The sequence below is a fragment of the Ascaphus truei genome, chromosome 1 (genome assembly GCF_040206685.1).
Source record: "Ascaphus truei isolate aAscTru1 chromosome 1, aAscTru1.hap1, whole genome shotgun sequence".
Taxonomy (NCBI): domain Eukaryota; kingdom Metazoa; phylum Chordata; class Amphibia; order Anura; family Ascaphidae; genus Ascaphus; species Ascaphus truei.
Window position 1 is genome coordinate 214,148,657 of NC_134483.1, and position 22,708 is coordinate 214,171,364.

The 22,708-nt window shown below is 43.7% G+C and overlaps 1 protein-coding gene across 5 annotated transcripts in view; it reads right to left on the minus strand.

Moving 5' to 3' along the window:
• Nucleotides 1–1,748: 1,748 nt before the first annotated feature.
• Nucleotides 1,749–22,708, minus strand: part of TNFAIP8 (TNF alpha induced protein 8) — a 150,586-nt gene continuing 129,626 nt past the window's right edge. For all 5 annotated transcript variants that reach the window (XM_075601090.1, XM_075601118.1, XM_075601125.1 and 2 more), the window contains one exon: nt 1,749–2,807. In XM_075601090.1, coding sequence (XP_075457205.1) covers nt 2,239–2,807 — 569 coding nt within the window. In that variant the 3' untranslated portion in view covers nt 1,749–2,238. The remainder of the gene's footprint in view (nt 2,808–22,708) is intronic.

The window sequence follows — 22,708 nt, forward strand, 5'->3', positions numbered from 1 at the left end:
CAGTACCGTGTCTGTGGCACCAAAGGTTAGCTACATATGTAAGGATTACTTTTGCTATTACAGCAGGGCTCTTCTACTAGTTCTCCAAATGTGTCAAATCAGAAAACATTTCAGTAAAAGGTCCCCAACCGTATTGCAATGTAATTTTAGATGCATTTAAAGACATAAAAAATATATTTCAACATACAGCAAATGACCATCACTGATGAGCACATCCACATGTCTCAGACAGGTCTGCAACCCTGCCTTTCCCTGTCATTTCTTGGTGCTTTTACTGCAGCCAAGGATTCTGGGAAATGACATGCAAATTATCACAGTGTCACCTTTTGTTTCAAATCCCTTTGAACAGAAACCCCTATCCGCATTTATAACATGATTGTATGGGTTTACATTAGCTAAACTTATAAGCGAGTTTGAAAAACTGTATTAGTATGAAATTAGCAAGAGCACAATCCAAGAGCCACATCCAGGCCACATTTGGCCCACATGCCACCAGCTGAATATCCCTGTATTACAGGTTTGATTTGCATTGGAAGCCAATACCAGTTACAAGCAGTTGTGTAAACATCAATACATATAGTATAGAAAGAGGAATTGAAACTGCTGAATTATGTAGGAAGCTCTTACTGTTACACGATTGGGAAAGAGTAGACATCACTGATGTACAGTATTAACCTACTCCAGAGGGAAGGCCCCCGGGCTCTGTATTAATGACATTATTTCCAATAGTGCAGTTATAGGATTCTAACTCTTCTTGATCTGCACCAAGGCTTCTTCAAGAGCAAAATCCATTTCTCTATTGCAAATATTTGGTATCAGCCTACAGCCAAAAACGAGTAACCCAGACTTTATTTGGTTAGGGTGTACTGTATATGGGTTGAAAGCATGTTCTGGAAGAATCTGCAACACTGTATAATGATAACAAAAGGTGCTTCCTTGATGAAGCGGATCAATAAGAGTATTCAAACTTGTACAGAGTAGCTAACATTTCTTTTCATGACGGAATGCTAATGGATGACGAAACTGCTACAGTATTTTACATGTGTTTTGATACAAACAGTTTAAGTATGCTTTCCTTAAATTCAAACACTGTAAAGCCTTCTCATATCAAGTCTTACAATATTTTTTTTAAATAATGTGTTTTTTTTTAATGCATCCACAGATTACACAATTATTTAGCAAAATTAAACATTCAACTGTGATACTTCCTGAAATCCCCAACGCAAAACACATACCAAAGTCTGATGTCCTACAGTAGCTATTTTAAAGCGCTATACATGTACACCTTGTTTTAGCCATATCTCAATATTCATTTTTAAATAACGAATGTAAAACCTGAATTAAGCTGTATTACCGTCACTTAAGAGTAGGGGTGCGCATACTGGGGGGCGTGGTGGTTTGAGAGGCTCCACGCTCTTCCCCAAGGCATTTAAATTAAATGCCGGGAAATCGTGTAAGGCCTCTGCAACTTCCCGTACCTTCCCGTACCTTCCCGCAACGCAGCGTCATATGACACAGCAGGGTCATGTGACGGCACGTTGCCATTGCAATGAGACGTCACGTGGCGCTAAAGACAAGGTAAGGAGGGGTGGTGCGAGCAGGGGAAGAGAGCAGGCAGGGGGAAAGTTTACACACCCCTGACAGAGCAACTATGCATATAAATATATAATATACTGATCACAGTTTGCAAACTTTGCATGAAATTATTTAGGGTCTGCTCAGAGAGTAAAATCTTTCAAAACAAAAAGGAAAAGAAAGCTGCCTTTTATTTATTTACATCAAGATCATTTAAATGTGAAAGGTATCAGAATACACATCTTACATACATAGAAAAAATAAAGTGTGCTATGTTTCATATGAAGCTGCAGTAAGTGACCTTTCGAAATGCCATAAATAATTTCCCTCCAGACACAGAATCTGTGTAAGATGAATCCTTTCTGTACATTTCCTTGGAAATCTCTGTTCAAAGGTGGATTTTCCTTTGATTAACTATTTTTTAACATGTAACGTTCAGGAACTTATCTGGACATAATAACTGCAAAGTAATACACCTCTCCAATGAGGGTCAGTAAATGGAAAAAGATGAGAAAGAATCTATCTGGTTCAAGTTTTATTATTATCTATAAAGCATTTCATTATCAGCAAATAAAATAACCCATTTTCTGAGTTGTCCTTTAATCCTTCATAGCTCCCAGTTTGTTCGGTTTTCCCTCAAAAAACACCACCAAGGCATGGTGCTTAAATGTTGTCATCATCTAGCATTTTGTTCACACCTTCACAGAGTCTATGCAGATGGTGTTTGTAAAGTCCAAATGGGTTATACAGAGCAGCCAAAAACTCACAATTTGAAAAGTGGTCAAACACGTTATCAACACGTCCATGAGATTTGGCTGTGAGATGACGCTGGATGACCTCATGAAGCAGCTCGCGGCACTCGTTCAACAATCTGGAGAGCACATTCCGGTCGAAGGTATACTCCACCTGATGAAAGCTGACGACAGTCATGGCCAGCTGATGTACCTTTCGCTTGAATTTTTCCATCATTGCAATCTCATCTTGGTTAAACTGGTTGTTTCTGTAGAGAACCGCCAGCTTTATGACTATTTTGATGAGGTTCTTGATTACTTTCTCCGAATCCTTCTTGCTCTGCGTGTATTCCTTAGTTACTTGATAGAGCTCATCTAACACTTCACCACTTGTGTCATCAATCAAGGAGGTGGCGATATATTTAGAAGAAGCCATTTTGCCAAGAATCTTCTTTTGGGCCTGTACGGCCAGGTTTTTGGAGTTGAAGACATCTGTCGCCACTGAAAGAAAACAAAAATACAGCTAATAAATACAGAGTATAGAAAGAAAAGTAGGATTCAGATTTCTTTTTAATGGGTTCTTAGGTCTTAGAACATAGACAAGCTCAAAATGGTACATATGTGGCTGCAACTAGGGGTAATGATGCCAAGAGAAAAAAAAAAGGAGTAACAAAAGCCAGAGTCACTCCTAAGAGGGAGAGTAGGCCGAGGTAAATAGTCCCCGATTACATGCACTCGCTAGTCTATTTGTGTAACTGCTGCTGTGGGCCAAGGAGATGTTGATTAGCTGTAAAAGGATCTTGTCAAGTGACAATGGGTAAATAGTAGTCCCAAACTGATGATGAATAAACTGCCAGTGAGGTTATATATGGGCTAAAACGACTTTAATAGGGTTGTATGGACGAATATAGATCAAATAAAAAGGGACACAACATATAGAGATCTTAGTGCCCGTCAGGTCGGGCTGTACAGGTGTGAGTGCTATGTATGTAATTGTGCTAATGTCTCTATGCCAGAAGCTACAGGAGAGTCTGGCAGATTTCATGCACGTTAGCAAGGTACTAATAAGCTAGCGCCTTTGTGACGTGCAGCAATTGAATGAGGCTCTCACTGTATACACCTTCATTTATGTTTAAAATGTCAGTAGGAACACCACAATGTAGAAATACACCATCAGAACGGTAGCAGGATAGGCAGCAGTACAAGAAAACGAGTCGAGATCAGTCCGAAGACCGATGGCGAGTACCACTGCCTGCCAATGCCTCAGTAGCTGCTAGTAATACAGAAAGCAGAATCGCTAATGAGTAGCAGGTAGGGCAAGACTGCTCTAGAGCAGTGGTGAGAACGATTAGTATTTCATGTTCCGATTTCACCTGCCACTTTAAATGCAACTACGAGTGGCTATTGCAATGGGTCATTCAGTTTACTTGCTGCCAATTGGCTGACGGGTGCCTGTAGGTGCCGAGAGCTATCCTTTTTCTTAAGGATTAAGGCTACGCTTACAGTGCCGGTGCCGGCGATGTCAGGCTATGGTTGCTGGAAAAATCAAATTAAGATGACTTCCAGCGATCGCGACCAAGCCGTTGCTCTGTCACATTGCGCTTACTAGAAGCTCACGCGGCGGCATTGCATTTGTTTTGACGCGACGCCGCGTCGCTGTCGCCAGCACTATAAGCGCAGCCTTACAACGATCAGACAGGAGGGAAAGTGAGGTATACCCTAATATTACCATACTATTTGCTGCAGCACTGAGATCGTAAGCACCGAAAGAGGGGTCTCACAACCGTAGCTGCACTCGGTGCGAGATATCCCAGCAATTGGCCGTGTTTGTTTGTGTCCCTGTTAGGACCGGTGCAATCTGAACATTAAATACCAATCAGTCTCACCAAATATGGCTACTACCGCTTTTGAGATATATAGATATACAGTGTTCGACAATTATATACATTTACTCGCCCGGGGCGGGTGGATTTAACCCCCGGGCGAGTAAATATTGGCCCAAGCAGCACACATGTGTTTTTCAAATATCCCGCGCTCGCGCTGCTTCTTTTCCCGCGCTCGCGCTGCTGCTTTTCCCGCGCTCGCGCTGCTGCTTTTCCCGCGCTCGCGCTGGAGAAAAAAAAAAAAAAAGCCGGAGGCGGGTTCATGTTGTTGGGGGAGATTACCCCGCCTCCGGGTCTCTGAGCAGTGGCCTCCCTCCTCAGCGCTTCCACTCCTCCCCCTTCCGGCAGCCAGCCCTTCCACGCCTATCTGCCTCAGGCCCCTGCAGGGCCATCTGTCGCCCCCCCCTCCCTCCCATCGGGCCATCCCCCCCCCCCCTCCCACCCATCGGGCCATCCTCCCCTCCCCCTCCCACCCATCGGGCCATCCTCCCCCCCTCCCATCGGGCCATCCGTCCCCCCCTCCCATCGGGCCATCCGCCCCCCCCCATCCCATCGGGCCATCCGCCCCCCCTCCCATCGGGCCATCTGCCCCCCCCTCCCATCGGGCCATCCGCACCCCCCTCCCATCAGGCCATCCGCCCCCCCTCCCATCGGGCCATCCGCCCCCCCCCTCCCATCGGGCCATCCGCACCCCACTCAGCCTCCCCTCGTATCGGGCCATTCGCCCCCCCCCCTTTCATCGGGCAATCCATCAGCCCTGCTCTTCTCCTGCTCTGATGGCCAGCTCAGATGTTAGCAGGGGAAATCCCCTAACCGGAGCTACTCCCTGCTCTAAACAGGGGAAATCCCCTAACCGGAGCTACTCCCTGCTCTAAGCAGGGGAAATCCCTCACCCGGTGCTGCCCCCGCTGCCATGTGCGACCCCTCCTGCCGTGTGGGGGGCCCACTGCCGTGCAGGTGAGTGTTTGTGTGTGTAAGTGTGTGTGAGTGACAGACTGTGTGTGTGTGTGTGTGTGTGTTTGTCTGTCTGAGTGAGAGTGAGTGTCTGTGTGTCTGTGAGTGTGTCACCCTCTCTCTCTCTCTCCCTGTGTCACCCTCTCCCTGTGTCACACTCCCTCTCCCTGTGTCACCCTCTCCCTGTGTCACCCTCTCCCTCTCCTTGTGTCACCCTCTCCCTGTGTCACCCTCTCCCTGTGTCACCCTCTCCCTGTGTCACCCTCTCCCTGTGTCACCCTCCCTCTCCCTGTGTCACCCACCCTCCCCCTGTGTCACCCACCCTCTCCCTGTGTCACCCTCCCTCTCCCTGTGTCACCCTCCCTCTCCCTGTGTCACCCTCCCTCTCCCTGTGTCACCCTCCCTCTCCCTGTGTCACCCTCCCTCTCCCTGTGTCACTCACCCTCTCCCTGTGTCACCCTCTCCCTGTGTCACCCTCTCCCTGTGTCACCCTCTCCCTGTGTCACCCTCTCCCTGTGTCACCCTCCCTCTCCCTGTGTCACCCTCCCTGTGTCACCCTCCCTCTCCCTGTGTCACCCTCTCCCTGTGTCACCCTCTCCCTCTCCTTGTGTCACCCTCTCCCTCTCCTTGTGTCACCCTCTCCCTCTCCGTGTCACCCTCTCCGTGTCACCCTCTCCCTGTGTCACCCTCTCCCTGTGTTACCCTCTCCCTGTGTCACCCTGTCCCTGTCACCCTCCCTCTCTGTGTCACCCTCTCCCTGTGTGACCCACCCTCTCCGTCTCCCTGTGTCGCCCTCTCCCTCTCTCTGTCACCCTCTCCCTCTCTCTGTCACCCTCTCCCTCTCTCTGTCTCCCTCTCCCTCTCTCTGTCTCCCTCTCCCTCTCTCTGTCTCTCTCCCTCTCTCTGTCTCTCTCCCTCTCTCTGTCTCCCTCTCCCTCGCTCTGTCTCCCTCTCCCTCTCTGTCTCCCTCTCCCTCTCTCTGTCTCCCTCTCTCTCCTCTGTCTCCCTCTCCCTGTCTCCCTCTCTGTCGCACTCTCTTCTTCGCTCTCTCTGTCGCACTCTCTCTTTGTCTCTCATTCTCTCAGTGTGTGTCTCTCATTCTCTCTTTCTCTCTCTTTCTCTGTGTGTCTCTCTTTCTCTGTGTGTGTGGGTGTGCCGCTCTGTGTGTGTGTGTGTGTCTGTCTGTCTGTCTCTCTCTGTGAAGCGCTGACGTCCAGACACTGGTTAAGGACTTCAGGAAACTAGTCATTCACATCTGGCTTTTATTTCTAGATCCGACATACAGTACACACACACACGTCTAATTGTAGTATAATGTAATACAATAAATACATTTATGTCAAAAATGAATGTTGTTCTGACTAGGAATTTATTAAATGTATTTTATTTATATATTTTATTTTAAAGCGGGGTTGGGGGCGGGACTAGGGGCGGAGTTGGGGGCGGGACTAGGGGTGGAGTTGGGGGTGGGACTAGGTGGCGAGTAGATTTTTTGGTTGGGCGAGTAGATTTTTGGGTGATTTGTCGAACACTGTAGATATAGATATATATATATAGATATATCTATATATACATTTATATATATATTAACAACTTTACAAACTATGAAGTTGGATTTAAAATAAATTAATAACATCTAACTTAACATAGGCAGCCGCACACCGCTTCTATAGAGAGGATATCGAAATTTGGTTACAATTGAGAAGTTTGAAACTGCAGATCAACATTTTTTGTGCATCAGAGAACATAGATACACATTAGCTGAACAACTATTCTGTAAAAAAAAAAAAAAGAACAAATGTGTGCTTAACAAGTTATTTGCATAAAATGATTTACCTAAATTTAGCTACATTTACCCAATTTGTTGATCTCTACGGTTTATGTGAAGATGCAACTACACTATAAAGATGCACTTAGCCATGTACATGTAGTCCTCGTTATCTGATGTTTCACTGTACAATGGATGGCATATCCAACGTTTAGAAAGCCTCCCTAAGGGCCGTTTTTCTACACCGGAATGCGTTATCCAACGCTCGCCGCCACTGATTAACATTGGACTCACTTTACAACGGTTTCACTATCCAACGCTACTTCCAGAACGGATTCTGTTGAATAACCGAGGACCGCCTGTACAACCAAATTAAACTACAGTAGACTTCGAAAGATACCTTTTTAAAAAGTATTATTTAAATTACTTTTAAAACCACGAAACACATTACCACCATCATTGGTTCAGTTTGGTCCTATGTGAAACTTCACCTTCAGTCATTTCATAATGACAGCTCGAACAACTGATCCTGTGCTACACCTTGACAGTGTAATCATCAATCTCCACTTTTCAAAGAAATGCACGATTGATGTAGCTCTGAATGGGTTTGGAGATCAAAGTTATGAAGTGGAGTGAAGTTGGCAGCATGTTTTAGTATAGCAATACATCATGGAAGGCACAATACAAATCACTTATCAGGTAACCCGTTAAGAGATCAAACGTGAATGGATGGAAAGGATTTGGCAGAAATCATACATTAGTCTGGTCCAAGTTGAACTTTATACCTACACATTCCAATAACATCACAATACTGTACAGATGCCATTTTCTCCCTATCGTGCCAAAGAGAAAAAGGTCATATAGGTAACACCCAGATGAGGGTTGCTCTTGAAATTCTCACTGTCATAGTTAGACATCCCACCCACAAAGTTAACAATTCAAGAAAAAATATATCAAATAGCAATGATGCAAATTGCTTTTACACAAATCTACCAAACGGCACTTTTGCAGTTTCACTTCTTTGCATGGACGAATTACAGGAAATTGCATTCCTGACTAAGCTTTTTACCAGCCGCAGTGCACTGATCCTGTCAGCTGACAAGAAGAATGAGGAAAGAAACATTTCTTGACAAACTGTAGTGAGAATGAGAAACTGGTACAATGCAGGTCCAAATTTCCACTTGACCATTTTTCCACAGTAGATCTGGCACGGTATATTCATACCAGTAGGTCACCAGTTCAGCAGCAGGTCTGACATACTGTACAGTACAGTGCCCAGAGTGTGTAGATTGTGAAGCTGCAGGCCACAGCAGAAACTACCTTCATATTCCCCCTTTTTCACGCTGCTGATCACATACTTTACTGGTGAAATAATCCACTAGTTCTATTTTTGTTTCTGTTTAGAAACACTGGTGTAAAAGACGTTTCGAATAGGCGCGTATTGTGATATTTTTTGTAAATTAAATCTACTTTTAAATGCACACCTAATTGCTGCAAGTTTGCAAAGGCTAGCCAAGGACTTGCTTTTTCATGTATAAGGCTTTAAAAACTATCATAAAATGCATTCTGATTTTTAATTTTTTTTTAGCTTTCTGCATTAAATTACTGCGGTCATCAACATAGCTCACAAAAATGGACAGCAATTGAATGCATTATCCACATCTTCAATACATAATCCAAATGCTATTACAGCCATAAAACAGAGAGGGGAAAACCACATCACACAACAGAAAGGCACGGTCTGGATCACACATCCAGGATTCGGCTTCAAATCATACAGTATAAAAACTAACCAATAAACAACACAACCCCTTTCATCCATTTGCTTTAGAGACTTGCAAAACTTACAAGATTGTATGTTATTTTAAACAATGCTTGAAATAGTTTTGGCTGTAAACATAAGGCACTTTAAGGTAAAGAGAAATACAATAATTTCACAAAACTAGATTGTCACGGGAGACCAGGATTATCACACCAGGGATCGATTCGCCAGACACGACAAGAGAGTTATTAAAATGAATTTATTGGAAAAAAGGTATCTACAACGGTCAGTACCTAAAACTTACACCTGGGGTAACTGGGAACCACCCTATAGACCGAGGTGCGGGGACCCCCGTGAGGAAGTTTTCCCCATTCTGCTCCCATGCAGTGTGTAGCAAGCACTGCTTCAAAAACCCCAACAGACTGACACTCCGGTGCTTAGGACTCTCAGACCTGTTACTGGCTCTGTCCGGAACCACCTGGAACCAACTCTGACTGGAATTCCCCTTATAACTCTTAACTGGAATAGAACCAACAGGGCCTCCCTCCTCACCTTTATACCTCATGCCACAACATGGAAACATTAATGGAGGGATAAGGACAGGTGCCTTCAATATGACCCAGGCCCTGATTGGTGGGTTTATAACAGGCAACATTAAAAAAAAAAGAAACATGAAAACAGTAACATGGAAATGTCACATGAAACTTGCAACGTTTCTCTTGAACACAGAGTTAACCCCTGGTCCCTGAAACACTGGAACCAGGCTGCATAATACATAGATATACAGTAGGGCCCCACTCATAAGGCGGGTTCCGTTCCATGGCGCCACCGCAAAGCACTGAAAAGCGGAACCGGCGATTTTCGTCGTGTCCTATCCTTCTGCGCATGCGCAGACTTGCAGTCCCCCGTTCTGCGCATGCGCAAACTCGGTTGCTCCCCCTTCTGCGCAGAATGATGTGCATACATGGCGGCTCCCTTCTCTGTGTCGCCATATCGCTGAGAAGCGGGGCTCTACTGTATATATAATATAAGACAAATTTTTTAATGACAGGTAGGGGTAATGGCGGGCTTGACCTTTATTAAAAGCAGTCACATCTACCCCTACCATCACATAGATAACATAAGGGTATACAGTTAAAACAAACAAAATAACGTGTGTAGCTCGTTTCAATGGCCCAGTTATGGAATAGTTGAGGTTGAAAAAAAGACATACAGTATGTCCATCAGTTAGTTGTTCAAGTATCACAAAGATTTATCTAACCTCTTGATTTGTCAAGTTTCCAATGGAATAAAATGTATTTATATACAATTTGAACACACAATTTAATGGCGATTGAAATATAATTCCAGAAATGTTGGGTAAGATGGAGAGGAGTAATATGGCACTGACAATATCCTAAAAATAAAGCTGCCTACACAATCTACAGTAAGTCAGTGGAGACCAAACTTTTGCTTCTGCGTCCCCCTGTCTTGTCTGCACCGGTGCTAAACGCCCCCCCCCCCCCCCCCAGAGCTGTGTCAAATGTCGTTGCGGCATCATTTAACGTGTGTGACGTCACATGACCCTGCAGCGTCATTTGACGCCAACGTTGCCATGGCGACGCGTGACACAGTCTGAATCACGGTAAGTTGAGAGTTGCTGAGGTCTCACGCATTCCCCCGGCATTTAATTCAAATGCCTTGGAGAAGAGCGTGGGGCCTCGGCAACCGCTGTGCCCCCCCCCCCAGAAAAATCTCCCGCCCACCAGTTTGTGCACCCCTGATCTAAGTGACACTGATGCTCTATCAGAAATCTGGGGAAAAGCTAGAGTAACAATGCTCATAAAAGACTGTTTCGGTCAATAAAATATATTTTCCTCGAAACGCAGTTAAAGATTAGTCACAGAGTAATAAAACTGCTCTTGTGATGGTTTACTGAACAGATCAATTATAAAGCATCAGTCTTAATAAACCAAACAAACGAGTTCATAGTCTTGTCTGAAAACAGATCCTCAAATTCTACAGAATAAGTATTAAAAAAGATTAATGGGTCTAAGTCAATGGTGAGGCACAGTGTCTGGTTCTGTTGAAATGAGGCCTTCAACTTGCACAAGCCCTGCAACCCTATTCATACGTGAGACCCATGTAAGATAAGGGGCTTATAAAATGAAACCAAAGCACTAACAGCATGTTGGCTCTAGCAGAAACATACAAATAGAATATGCACAATGAATCCGATATTTCATTGCAATCTTCTGCTGCATGCAGTATAATCATAAAAAATACTCTTTTTGCAGGGACACCTAAAAATGGTCATAGTAATTCATATCTAATTAAGCAAAGGAAACGATTACATTGTTGCATTTGCTTAATTGAACTACTAAAAGTTAAAGTGTATATAAATTGTATGGCCAATTTCCCTTTTAGATTGTAAACTCTACAGGGCAATAATGCATGCACAATTCTATACACAGTACAGTGCTGGGTACACAGTCAGCCCTATACAAAAGGAAACATTTATGTTATTACTCTACAATATGTGGGACAATACCTTTAAAGAGCTCTTGACAAAACTACAGAAGCAGAGTGTGCAACGAGAATCCATAACAATATATAGATCTAGATTTATGCCTTGGAGAAGGTTTTTGGAATACTCCGCACAAATGTAATGTGCACACTTACGTCACAATTATAATAAAGGATAAAACTCTCACTGTTTTAAGATACAAAACACTAGTTGGGCTATGTTTACAGAACTGTGATGGCAGTTAGTATGAAAGGTAATCTTTCTGACCGTGTGTCTTCTTATAACAAGCAGTGTGTGTTTTTGGTGGCAATTATATAAATTAACTTCCAATTATCAGCAATAACCTCTGACATGCTCAGCTTTCTTTACAGGGCATACCATATCACATCCCAAATGATTTCCAGCCTAGAAAAAAACGTTCATGGTCGCGATAATAAATGAAAAGTGCACAGCCAGGAATAGTCATTCCAGGGATTTCTGTGTTCATCCGTGCTAAAGGTGTTAAAAAAAAAAAAAACTACAATATTTCCTTACAATAATAAATGCTCCAACACACTAAAATGTATAGGCTATATATCTTTTACAAAGCGATAAATATAATTAAATGCAATAAAAAAACATTTTTTTAAGTGTTCTTTTGGGTCATAGACAGGTAATCTTTTCCATATGTCCAAAAAATGCATCACTGACAATATGATTAAAAGATATCCCCGCCATTGAATGCAAGACTGTGTGAGATAGTTAAGAATTCGGTTACACTAGCAAGCAACTCATTTGCAGCCATTTGTTATCTGCAGCTGTTACCAGGCTGTTTCAATCTTCCATGTGTCAAAATCCGGATCACATACACACGTCTGCTATAAGTCCCATGATTGCCATTGAAATTGGAAACAAAGGCGTGCTTCTTACACACATTTCATACCTCGAAACAAGTACATGCATGTTAAGCCTCACTTCTGTATACGGAATCTGGAATCTAGAAGTCATTGTTTGAATGCCAGGGCTATTCTAGTCAACTGCAAAGTTAAAAACCAAGGATGCTATACAGCAAGTCCCCTTTGGCTTTTGTGCAAGTTTCATTCCATTATGCTTGGGATCTGGAGCTAGGAAGTAGTGAAACCTGTAATTCTGAAAGATGAAAGGCATCCAATAATCCATATTGAAAAAAAACTGCCCCTCAAGTACAACTCCATATTTGCATGTAAATAAACATGCTAAAAATACATCAAATAAGAAAGCATATCCTAAAGCTTTCATTTTTCTTTACGGAGACAGTTATTGTTCTTTTAATCAAGGACAATTTTATGTTGATTTGCAACGCAATTATAACCGATATCTATAAATTAAAATCCTCTACTATACTCTTTGCCAGCTACTTGCAAAGACCATGGTGAATCCCATCTTTTTTCACTGTGAATTATTTTTTTGTATTGAGTTTTCAGGAGGGAGGGGGCACAATAAGCAAAAAAGGGTTATGGGTTAAACGTAACATGGAGAAATAATTGGGATGCCACTTAGATAGTATACAGTAAGATACGGTTTGCCCAGTACAGGGATATTATGCAAATTGTTTAATGCGTAGAGGTCCTATCTGATCCTTTACTACACCAGGTTTTGGTCCATTGGTTTGATTTATATAGTACGGCTTTCTGCTGAACACATAACCATGTACTTCAATGAACCAATAAATAATCTTTTTGGGTATTGACCCCGGTTTATAGAGTTAGTAGATTTGTATTGTGAGTGAAGGAGGTTTCCGCTGAGAACCATAGACCTCTGGAATTTATTCATATTATCATTGCGGAATGCAGTCATCTTTTCAAATAGAATCTTTTTTTAACAAGAACAGAGCAGCAGTTACTGCTTAAAAATGTGCAATTATTAAAATGCTATTAGCACCTGCCTGACTGTAATAAAGAAAGGAGACGTGACAATTTGCTCATATACTGATATACAGCACATGCAGACGTTTTCCCCACTAGCAAGGATATGTTGTTGCAAAAAAGGATTACTGATGGAGACTTGCCCTTTGTGCTCCCTTTGTTCTCTTTAATAGTGCAGCGATAATGTGCCATAGGCAGTTTACTAGAAGCAGGTCTGTCACTAGCATGCTTGTGGAAAAAAAACAAAAAGAATCTTCCCTAAACACAACTGTCTACCATCTGCCTTAAACAGGCCACAACAGATTATAGCAAGACTTGTTGGATACCTTTGGTCATAGGACCAGTGCTTTCTAACACCATCAGCATGAGACAAGTGACCTTCATTCATCACTCAAAGCAGAACTGAGCTTCCTTGGTATTTATCAAAGGGATATATATCGGATTAGATTTCTGGAATGCAAAGCTTGATCCATGAGTACATATGGAGTGTCTGTTTCTCATGAGACTTACATTTATTTCTCTGTGCATGCTGCACCTTTGGGAGTCAACCTTTCTTTAACTCCAGATTGATAAAAAATAAAATATATTTAATTCGGAGCAGAGGATATATGGGGGTTGCCCAGACTGGACAAGTCAATATAGCGATTATTATATTGTATGTCGTATTTCATAACCCCTTCAGCTTACTTCGCCCCAAAGGCAGATGTCTGAAAGGGTTCCCAAGAGCTGCTCCTCTCTGCACAGAACCAGCGTGCCAAGGGTTAGCGATTGCTTACTGCTATGTGTTTCCCCAGCACATTAACTTTTAACCTCGTCCGTAACTATTACATAGCAATCATGTGTAGCCCCGGTCCCCTTGGGCTCCCAGAGACCCCCCTTCTTGCCTTAAGTGCGGTCGCGGGTACCGCTGGAGTCAGCGACGGACCCGCCGGGTGTCCGCAAAGATGGGGGCCAGAGCAGAGAGTGCTCCGATGCTCTGGAGGCTCTGCGGCGCATCCGGATAGCGGGGGCTGCCATTTTAAGTTGCGCATGCATGCGCAGAAGTCAGGCAGCCAAGTAAGGGCTTTGCGCATGAATGCCAGAGAGAGCGGCGGCCATTACAGGTTTACACAGGCGCAGATAGCGCACGCGGCCCTAATGTTAAAGAGGTCCTGAGAAGACTACAATTCCCAGCAGCCTCTGGGGGCTGCACTTTCACCCAGATCACATGCTGCATTCATGAATCAATAATCTTCTCAAGATCTACCCAGAGGACTATTTCCAGAAGTCCACATCAGCACGGCTCCCCTTCGAAGACAAGTGAATGTTCATTTGTGAAAAGGCGTTCAGAGCCTCAAAAGGAACCTCACAGAAGCCCCTGTCTTGGCTTGCGCCAATCCCGAGCATTCTACATGTGGATGCAAGCTTCAACGGGCTGGGAGCAGTGTTGCACCAAAAATATCCTACTGGTCTTTACCCCGTAGCTTATGTGAGCCGTAGCTTGACCCCCAGCAAGCAAAATTACACCGACCACAAGCTTGAATTCCTCACTCTCAAGTGGGCAATTGTTGACAACCTCCACGACTACTTGTATGGAGTTGCCTTCGAAGTACGCATGGACAACAACCCGTTGACGTACATCTTGACGTCCGCCAAACTGGATGCCACGGGCCACCAGTGACTGGCGGCCCTCTCGAACTATCAGTTCACCCTCACGTATATACCGGGGCCCTGTACATCGGAGCAGATGCTCTGTCCAGAAGACCGGGACAGAGTACAACACCAGACAACGGTATCTGGGAAGAAATCCCTGTACTAGGGATATGGGCCATGTGCTCGACTGCCGCCATAGTGGAGGACAAAGTGGGGTTCTCAGAGGTAATGGTTGCTGACTCACTGGGATGCCAATCCCAGGCCCTCCCTGCCATCTATTGCCACCCAGATGGCATGAATATCACCACAGACAAAATCATCGCCTAGAAAGAACTGGCACTGTACCAAATACGGGATCATGTGGCTGGAGCTATCTGCCAGGCCATTCAGCAAGACAAGCCCACATTGTTGAAACATGCTCCCACCGACATGGTCGCTGTAATAATGCGAGAATGGGACAAGTTTGAGATCGGAAAGGGTCTACTCTATCGGGTGGTTTCATAGAAGGCAGCAGGTTCTACCCAGGAACCTCCAGCATATGGTCCTACGATCACTACACGATGACCATGGGCATCTGGGAGTGGACAAGACCTTCGGCCTAATCCGAGACCAGTTCTTTTGGCCTAGAATGAGAGAGTCGGTACCGATGCTCACGGTGCATACAACGGAAGACCCTGCATACCGAGCAGCTCCAATGGCTCATCTGAAGAGCTCCCCTGGACTTCGTATGTATGGCTTTCCTATGTATTGAACCAGATTCAAGGGGCATCGGAAATGTACCAGTGATCACGGATCACTACCCTCGCTATGCCTAAGCTTTCTCCACCAAAGACCAGAAGGCCATCACGGTGGCTAAGATCTTATGGGAACGGTACTTTGTGCACTACAGGCTACCAAATCGTCTACACTCAGAACAAGGGCGAGACTTTGAAAGTAAGTTCATCCGGGAGTTGCTAATGCTATTAAATATCGACAAGTCCCGAACGACTCCTTACCATCCGGAGGGAGGATCAACTGGACTCTCCTCGATATGCTTGGCACTCTAAAGCGCTCTCAGAAGAATGAGTGGAGCAAACACGTGGAGTCATTAGTGCATGCCTATAATTGCACCCGACACAAATCTACAGGATTCACTCCCTACATCCTAATGTTCGGGCGAGAAGCCCGGCTGCCTGTGGATATACGTCTGAGGGTATCTACAGACGTGGTACCCAACAGTACGCACTTCAAATACGTACAACCGCTCCAAGAAAGCCTGCAATGAGCCTACCAACTAATGGAGAAAGCATCAGCTCATCTGAATGCCTGTAACAAATGGCACTATGACCACAAGGTCCACCATTGGGAAATTCATCTTGGGGGCGCCGTTCTCATCCACAATCTAGGGATCCCTGGTAAACACAAGCTGGCCGACCGCTGGCGCGACGGAGTATTTGAAGTGGAATTTCAGATGCTGGGCCTCCCTGTCTACCGCATACGTGATAGGGATGACAAGGTAACGGTCTGGCACCGCAACCACCTCCTGCCTATCCCGCAAGTGGGGGATAACGACCCCAAAATAGACACTGTACCATTGGCTGGTGAGCGAGAGGGATCTGAAGAAAACTCAGAATCCATGATGGAAACTAACAAGGATCCTATGGAAGGATTCTCTTCTAGAAATCAAGGGGCACCTTCCGAAGGAGTAATAGGTTCAGGCCACAGGCACCTGTATCAATGGCTCCAATGAGCCCTCCTCTGGACCCCAGGAGTCCAAGTTTTATACCAGCCAGAGACATTTCAGAGACTGTTGTACCTTCTATGAGAGCCCGAGCCTCAAACTTATGACTACTACTCCCCAGAGGGAGTTGCTGAAGAGCTTCGCAGAAGCCAATGAGTAAGGCACCCTCCCAGTGGGGTAGCCTTTGATTCGTTATGGGCACCCCACTACGAATCTCAGCAGTGGTCTCGGAGCAAAATACGGTCTGTGATTGTTATGTTCACTGAATTATATAATCTGGTTTAAATTTATTTGCCATGTTAAGTTGTACGTGTACCACTGCATTTTTATTATATAACTTATGTTTATAGTTATGTTGTTCCCAAGCGGGGACGTTGGTTCTTTCACCAGGGGGAGAATGTGGCCTGGTTCCCCCTGGGTCTTCCTTGGCTCCCTGTACCTTAGATGTGGATTCTGGGGCAAGGGCCAGTGGCGTGCGGGGGAGGATGTAGGAGCGCTGCGGGAGTTGGAGGGGCCACCGGGTCGCCAGAGGTCCGCAGTGGTTCCCTTCGCAGGGCTTCGCCATCTTAATCAGCCGAGCTTGCGCAGTGGAAACTCACGCATGCCCAGAGTGCCCCGGTAGTGGCGGCCATTTCAGGAGTAGGGGTGCATACGCAATGCAAGCGCAATAGCAGCGGCCATTACTGCTTAGCTCCACAGGGGGACTACATGCCCCAGAAGCCACTGGGGCTGCAGATCACATGTTGGCCAACAGCCAATAGGGCTGCCAGAATCCCCTGCAGCAGAAGAGATGCATTTGGCGCGCTCTGCACACCACATCAGTCGGAAGGGTATTGGTGACAGAGAAGGTAGGCCCTGAGACCCAAACAGATTGTGGCTGCTTCAGGGACAGGCCCCTTTAGATAGGGACACTGCCCCAATTAGAGCCTATAGTGTCAGGGACTCTCTTCACGGTGGGACTCTCCAACCGGAGTCCACCCGACAGAGGCGGATGCCATAGTTGACGGAGTGGGACCACACGGGACCTTTCATCAGCTGGTGGTACCGGGCGCCGGAGCACCCGGCCAGTAAAGCGCACCACAAGCAGTCATCCTAGACACATTGGAATTGGAGAGGGGGATAATTATTTTTTTTTTTTTTAAGTGCCATGTGGACCGCTTCTTTAACTAGACCTCCAGTTCTACCTTATTATTGATATGTAAACCACTGCTACACTGCCTCACAATATTTTTTTCTTTTTGCCAAACAAAAGTATCTGTTAAATTAGTTCGATTTGAAAGTTACAAGTTTCAGTTTCTTTTTTTTTTAAGTCAATTCTTCCAGCTCCTACATTTAACATCCAGAGATCTCTGAAATGTGCTGGTCTGCATTGCAGTTCAGGCTCTTTGACCCAGAGTTACAGAAATAGCAAACACATAGTTCTAAAGGTGTAGTTGAGATATTTTATGTATATTCACACTTAAGTGTTGCAGTTGATGTGTCGGCTAGTGACTGTTCTCATAATTTACCATGTTGGAAAAATATTTTGATAATGTTCAAATGTATGTGTTCATCATACCTATTTAAAGGAAGAATCTGTCATGGTAAACTTTCTAAAAATACTAGAGGATACTACACATAAGCCATACATTTATGATGGAATGACATTTTATGGTCATGTCCAAGAATGGGTGCAGTGTGTGTGTATGTATATTTAAAAATATGTACAGTATATTCATTTAAAAAAATCTGAAACATGACACGAAACAAGAAATGAAATATGGGTCAAGATAGGGTGCATACTATCCAAAAAGTAAAAAAAAAAAAGCAAAACAGGACAGGTACTGAGATTTATTAGTGCAATGTTTCGGTTACTACTGGACCTTGAGAAAGCTTCCAGCAGGGATCGAAACATTGAGCTAATAAATCTCACTATTTTTTAACATAGGAGTGCCTGTCCTGTTTTGATATACAGTTGTGTGAAAAAGACAGTACACCCTCTTTGAATTCTATGGTTTTACATATCAGGACATAATAACAATATTCGGTTCCTTAGCAGGTCTTAAAATTAGGTAAATACAACCTCAGATGAACAACAACACATGACATATAACACTGTGTCATGATTTATTTAACAAAAAAAATGGAGAAGCCATGTCTGAAAAACTAAGTACACCCTTACTGCTTCCATAGGAATTAAGATGCTAAGTAGCAGACAGGTGCTGCTAATCAAATACCCTTGATTAATTGATCAACAGCAAGTGTGACCACCTCTATAAAAGCCAAAGTTTTAGTAGTTTGCTGGTCTGGAGCATTCAGGAATGTGTTAACATAATGCCAAGGAGGAAAGACATCAGCAATGATCTTAGAGAAGCAATTGTTTCTGCCCATCAATCTGGGAAGGGTTATAAGGCCATTTCCAAACAATTTAAAGTCCATCATTCTACAGTGAGAAAGATTATTCAAAAGTGGAAAACATTCAAGACAGTTGCCAATCTTCCCCGGAGTGGACGTCCCAGCAAATTCACCCCAAGGTCAGACCGTGCAATGCTCAGAGAAATTGAAAAAAAAAACCCAAGAGTTACATCTCAGACTCTACAGGCCTCAGTTAGCATGTTAAATGTTAACGTTCATGACAGTATAATTAGAAAAAGACTGAACAAGTATGGTTTGTTTGGAAGGGTTGCCAGGAGAAAGCCTCTTCTCTCTAAAAAGAAAATGGCAGCACAGCTTAGGTTTGCAAAGTTGCATCTGAACAAACCACAAGACTTCTGGAACAATGTCCTTTGGACAGGCAAGACCAAAGTGGAGATGTTTGGCCATAATGCACAGCACCATGTTTGGCGAAAACCAAACACAACATAGCAGCACAAACACCTCATACAAACTTTCAAGCACGGTGGTGGAGGGGTGATGATTCTGGCTTGTTTTGCAGCAACAGGACCTGAGAACCTTGGAGTCATTGAGTCGACCATGAACTCCTCTGTCTACCAAAGTATTCTAGAGTCAAATGTGAGGCCATCTGCCCAACAGCTAAAGCTTGACCAAAATTGGGTCATTCAACAGGACAATGATCCCAAGCACACCAGCAATTCTACAACAGAATGGCTGAAAAAGAAAAGAATCAAGGTGTTGCAATGGCCCAGTCAAAGTCCAGACCTCAACCCGATTGAAATGCTGTGGCAGGACCTTAAGAGTGCTGTGATTAAACAAGTGCCCACAAACCACAATGAACTGAAGCAACGTTGTAAAGAAGAGTGGGACAAAATTCCTCAACAACGATGTGAGAGACTGATAAAGTCATACAGAAAACGATTACTTCAAGTTATTGCTGCTAAAGGTGGTTCTACTAGCTATTGAATCATAAGGTGTACTTCGTTTTTCACACATGGCTTCTCCATTTTGGCTTTATTTTTGTTTAATAAATCATAACAGTGTAATATGTCATGTGTTGTTGTTCATCTGAGGTTGTATTTACCTAATTTTTAGACCTGCTAAGGAACAGATGATTGTTATTATGTCCTGATATGTAAAACCATACAATTCAAAGTGGGTGTACTTTCTTTTTCACACCACCGTATATGCCTACCCAGCCAAGAAATATTTCAAGGCAAGTGTAAACCAACCGCACACTGATGATACCCATCAAGGTTGAAACATGTCTGTGAGTGGTTTGTACTTGCTTTGCTAGTCCCATGCTGTGCTTAAAAGCTGTGTGAATGGCGATGCATCATCTTAAATGGGCTCCATGTGAATGGATATTCCAGGCAAAAGGTGACACATTGTGTGCTCATTTGCGTGTCATTTCCCAGAATCCCTTGCTGCAGTGGGAGCACTGTATGCTTGGTGATAATGGTTGAAACGCAGGGTTGCAGACCTGTCTAAGACATGTGAATGTGCTCACAAGTGATATTCTTTATTGGCTATATATATATTTTGTTTTGTTTTAATATATACAGCCTTTGATTACCTTTATAGAAAACGAATTACCACAAACAGGAAAGTGTTGCTAAGATGTTTCACTGCTGGGGACATGCGCTAAAACCAGCTATAGAAATCAAAAGATTCTCAGTATATTAAAACTCATTACAAATGGCATTAAGAGTGGAATTTTAAAACAGAAAATGTAGAAAGCATGATCTAATACTACAGAGCTGATTTTTTTTATAAACACAAGTACTGATATTGTATGGATTGCTCCTTTAATAGGAAGCTTGCAGCAGCTTTTATTCAGATCAAGAGAGACACTGATAGGGATGCCAACAGAATTCAGATTTTCCAAACAAGTTGATGCAGTCAGATTATTTCTCCATTCCCTGGCTCATTAGTTGTGAAGCTACTTTAAATGATGTGGTTATTTAGAATAGCTAAGCGATACGTGGCACAGTTTCAATTCCTCCTAAATCCAGTCACTCAAATACAACCATCACATTCACAATGTGTCACTTCCTTTTGCCAATATGCCATCTGCCCAAACATATATACGGTATGTAGCACTCCTCATTAATAAAAAAAACATGAAACCTCTTACTTCCACGTGTCAGCATTTTCACAAGCGATAACAACATTTTTGCGGCATTACAGATCGTTAGTTTATCAAGGCACAGGAATACCCCAAGAATAACACAATGGGGTCACTCTTAGTTCTCAGTAGAAGGTGAAAAAAAGAATCCGGTGCTAGAACAGGTAGAGAGATGAAAATACATATAAAGAAAGTTGTAGCACTCAAGAAGAAAGCAAACGGTTATTAACCAAAAATTAACCTTTCAATCAACCCTTCGTCTGGTACAAGAAAGCATTAGAATACTATTACCAAATACAGATCCAATTACATGTTGGGTAGGTATTAATTTGGGGCAGAAAAACAAATGAATAAAGTTTTGATGCAGAATACAAAAGCTATGTACCATAGGCAAGATTGATACTATGAAACTAGGAATGTTCCACTTTCAGCCCTCACAATTTAATTCAACTTCGATACCGCTGATGATTTCAAAGAAAATTAGTGGGGATGACAAATTGGAGAGAGGGCTAGGAAAAAAACATAGGAAGAGAGGGGACAAGGATTATGGAAGCAAGATTTACTTTATATTGCCGTTTACGTGCCATTTCACTACTTAGGCTGAGTCCATAGAGACTGCAGCCGTGCGGAGGCGCACGGAGGCTGAGGGAAAGCGGGTGCTTTCCCTGGCCTTAGTGTGCGTGCCATCCGGGGCGTGTCTGGGGGCGGGCCAGTGATGTCATGGAGCTGGTTCGCCCTCATTGGGCGAACCGCTCATGTGACCGGCCCTCCGCTCCCCTCAGCGCCAAAACTTAAATTGAGCTGTCGCCTCCGCACACCTGCGGAAGCGCCTCCTAAAGCCGCCCTCATTTAGTGTGCCGGGGTAAGTCCGCTGCCTCAGTGGCTAAGCGCTGACCATGCCCGCGGCCTTAGAAGTGTGACAGCCTGACTTTAAACTTCTATTGTGTAATCACAAAGCAACTTGTTACATTTATTTTGACAATAACAGAAAATAAAAATCACTTTTTTTCATTGGAATAGAGACATTTGCAGATGGTGTCTTTATCTGTCGCTGTATGGTAAGAAAACAATGCACAAAGCATGTGATGCTAAAAGTAGATCTTCTAAAAGAAATTAGCATAAGGACTCCACAACATGAGTCTACAGGACCTGAATTTCTAGTTTTATATTACTCTTTTGTCAAAGTGACATAGAATTCCCAGAGACTTGCCCCAATGGAGAAGGGTAATGAAATGCACAAGACCGGACATACCGGTTTTAGATATCTAATGGCAATCTGAAATTTCTGTAACCTCTTAACTACAGTACATTTCACCTACTGTATATAATAAAGAGCAGTGCTGCTCAGCACATACAGGCCCCTATTCAATATTCACTCTTCTCCAGCACTCTGAACACAACCTCACCGCATATTGAGTCCTAGCTGCTGAAAAACTGAAACCATGATTGTATCCCAATATATACCAAAAGGCCCAACTCTGTGAATTAGACTGGCAAATCCAATACGTGCTGCTTGCATTAGGTGCTAGTTTGGATTGAAACTAAAATGCTGCAGTCAGTGCCATCATTTAAAGCAAAATTCAATGGCAGCCGTGATTGAGAATCCGCCTAATTATTATTTCTAAGCCTTTGTATCTCATCACAAAATGTATATTGGCAAAAATGAAAAAATAAAAGTTTGTGCTCACTTGTATATATTTAAACCGTGGTAAACTACTAAGTACTGTATTCTGAAGTACAAAAAAAACATATGGGCTTGATAATGGTGCCAACACTTTGGATTAGGTTTAAAC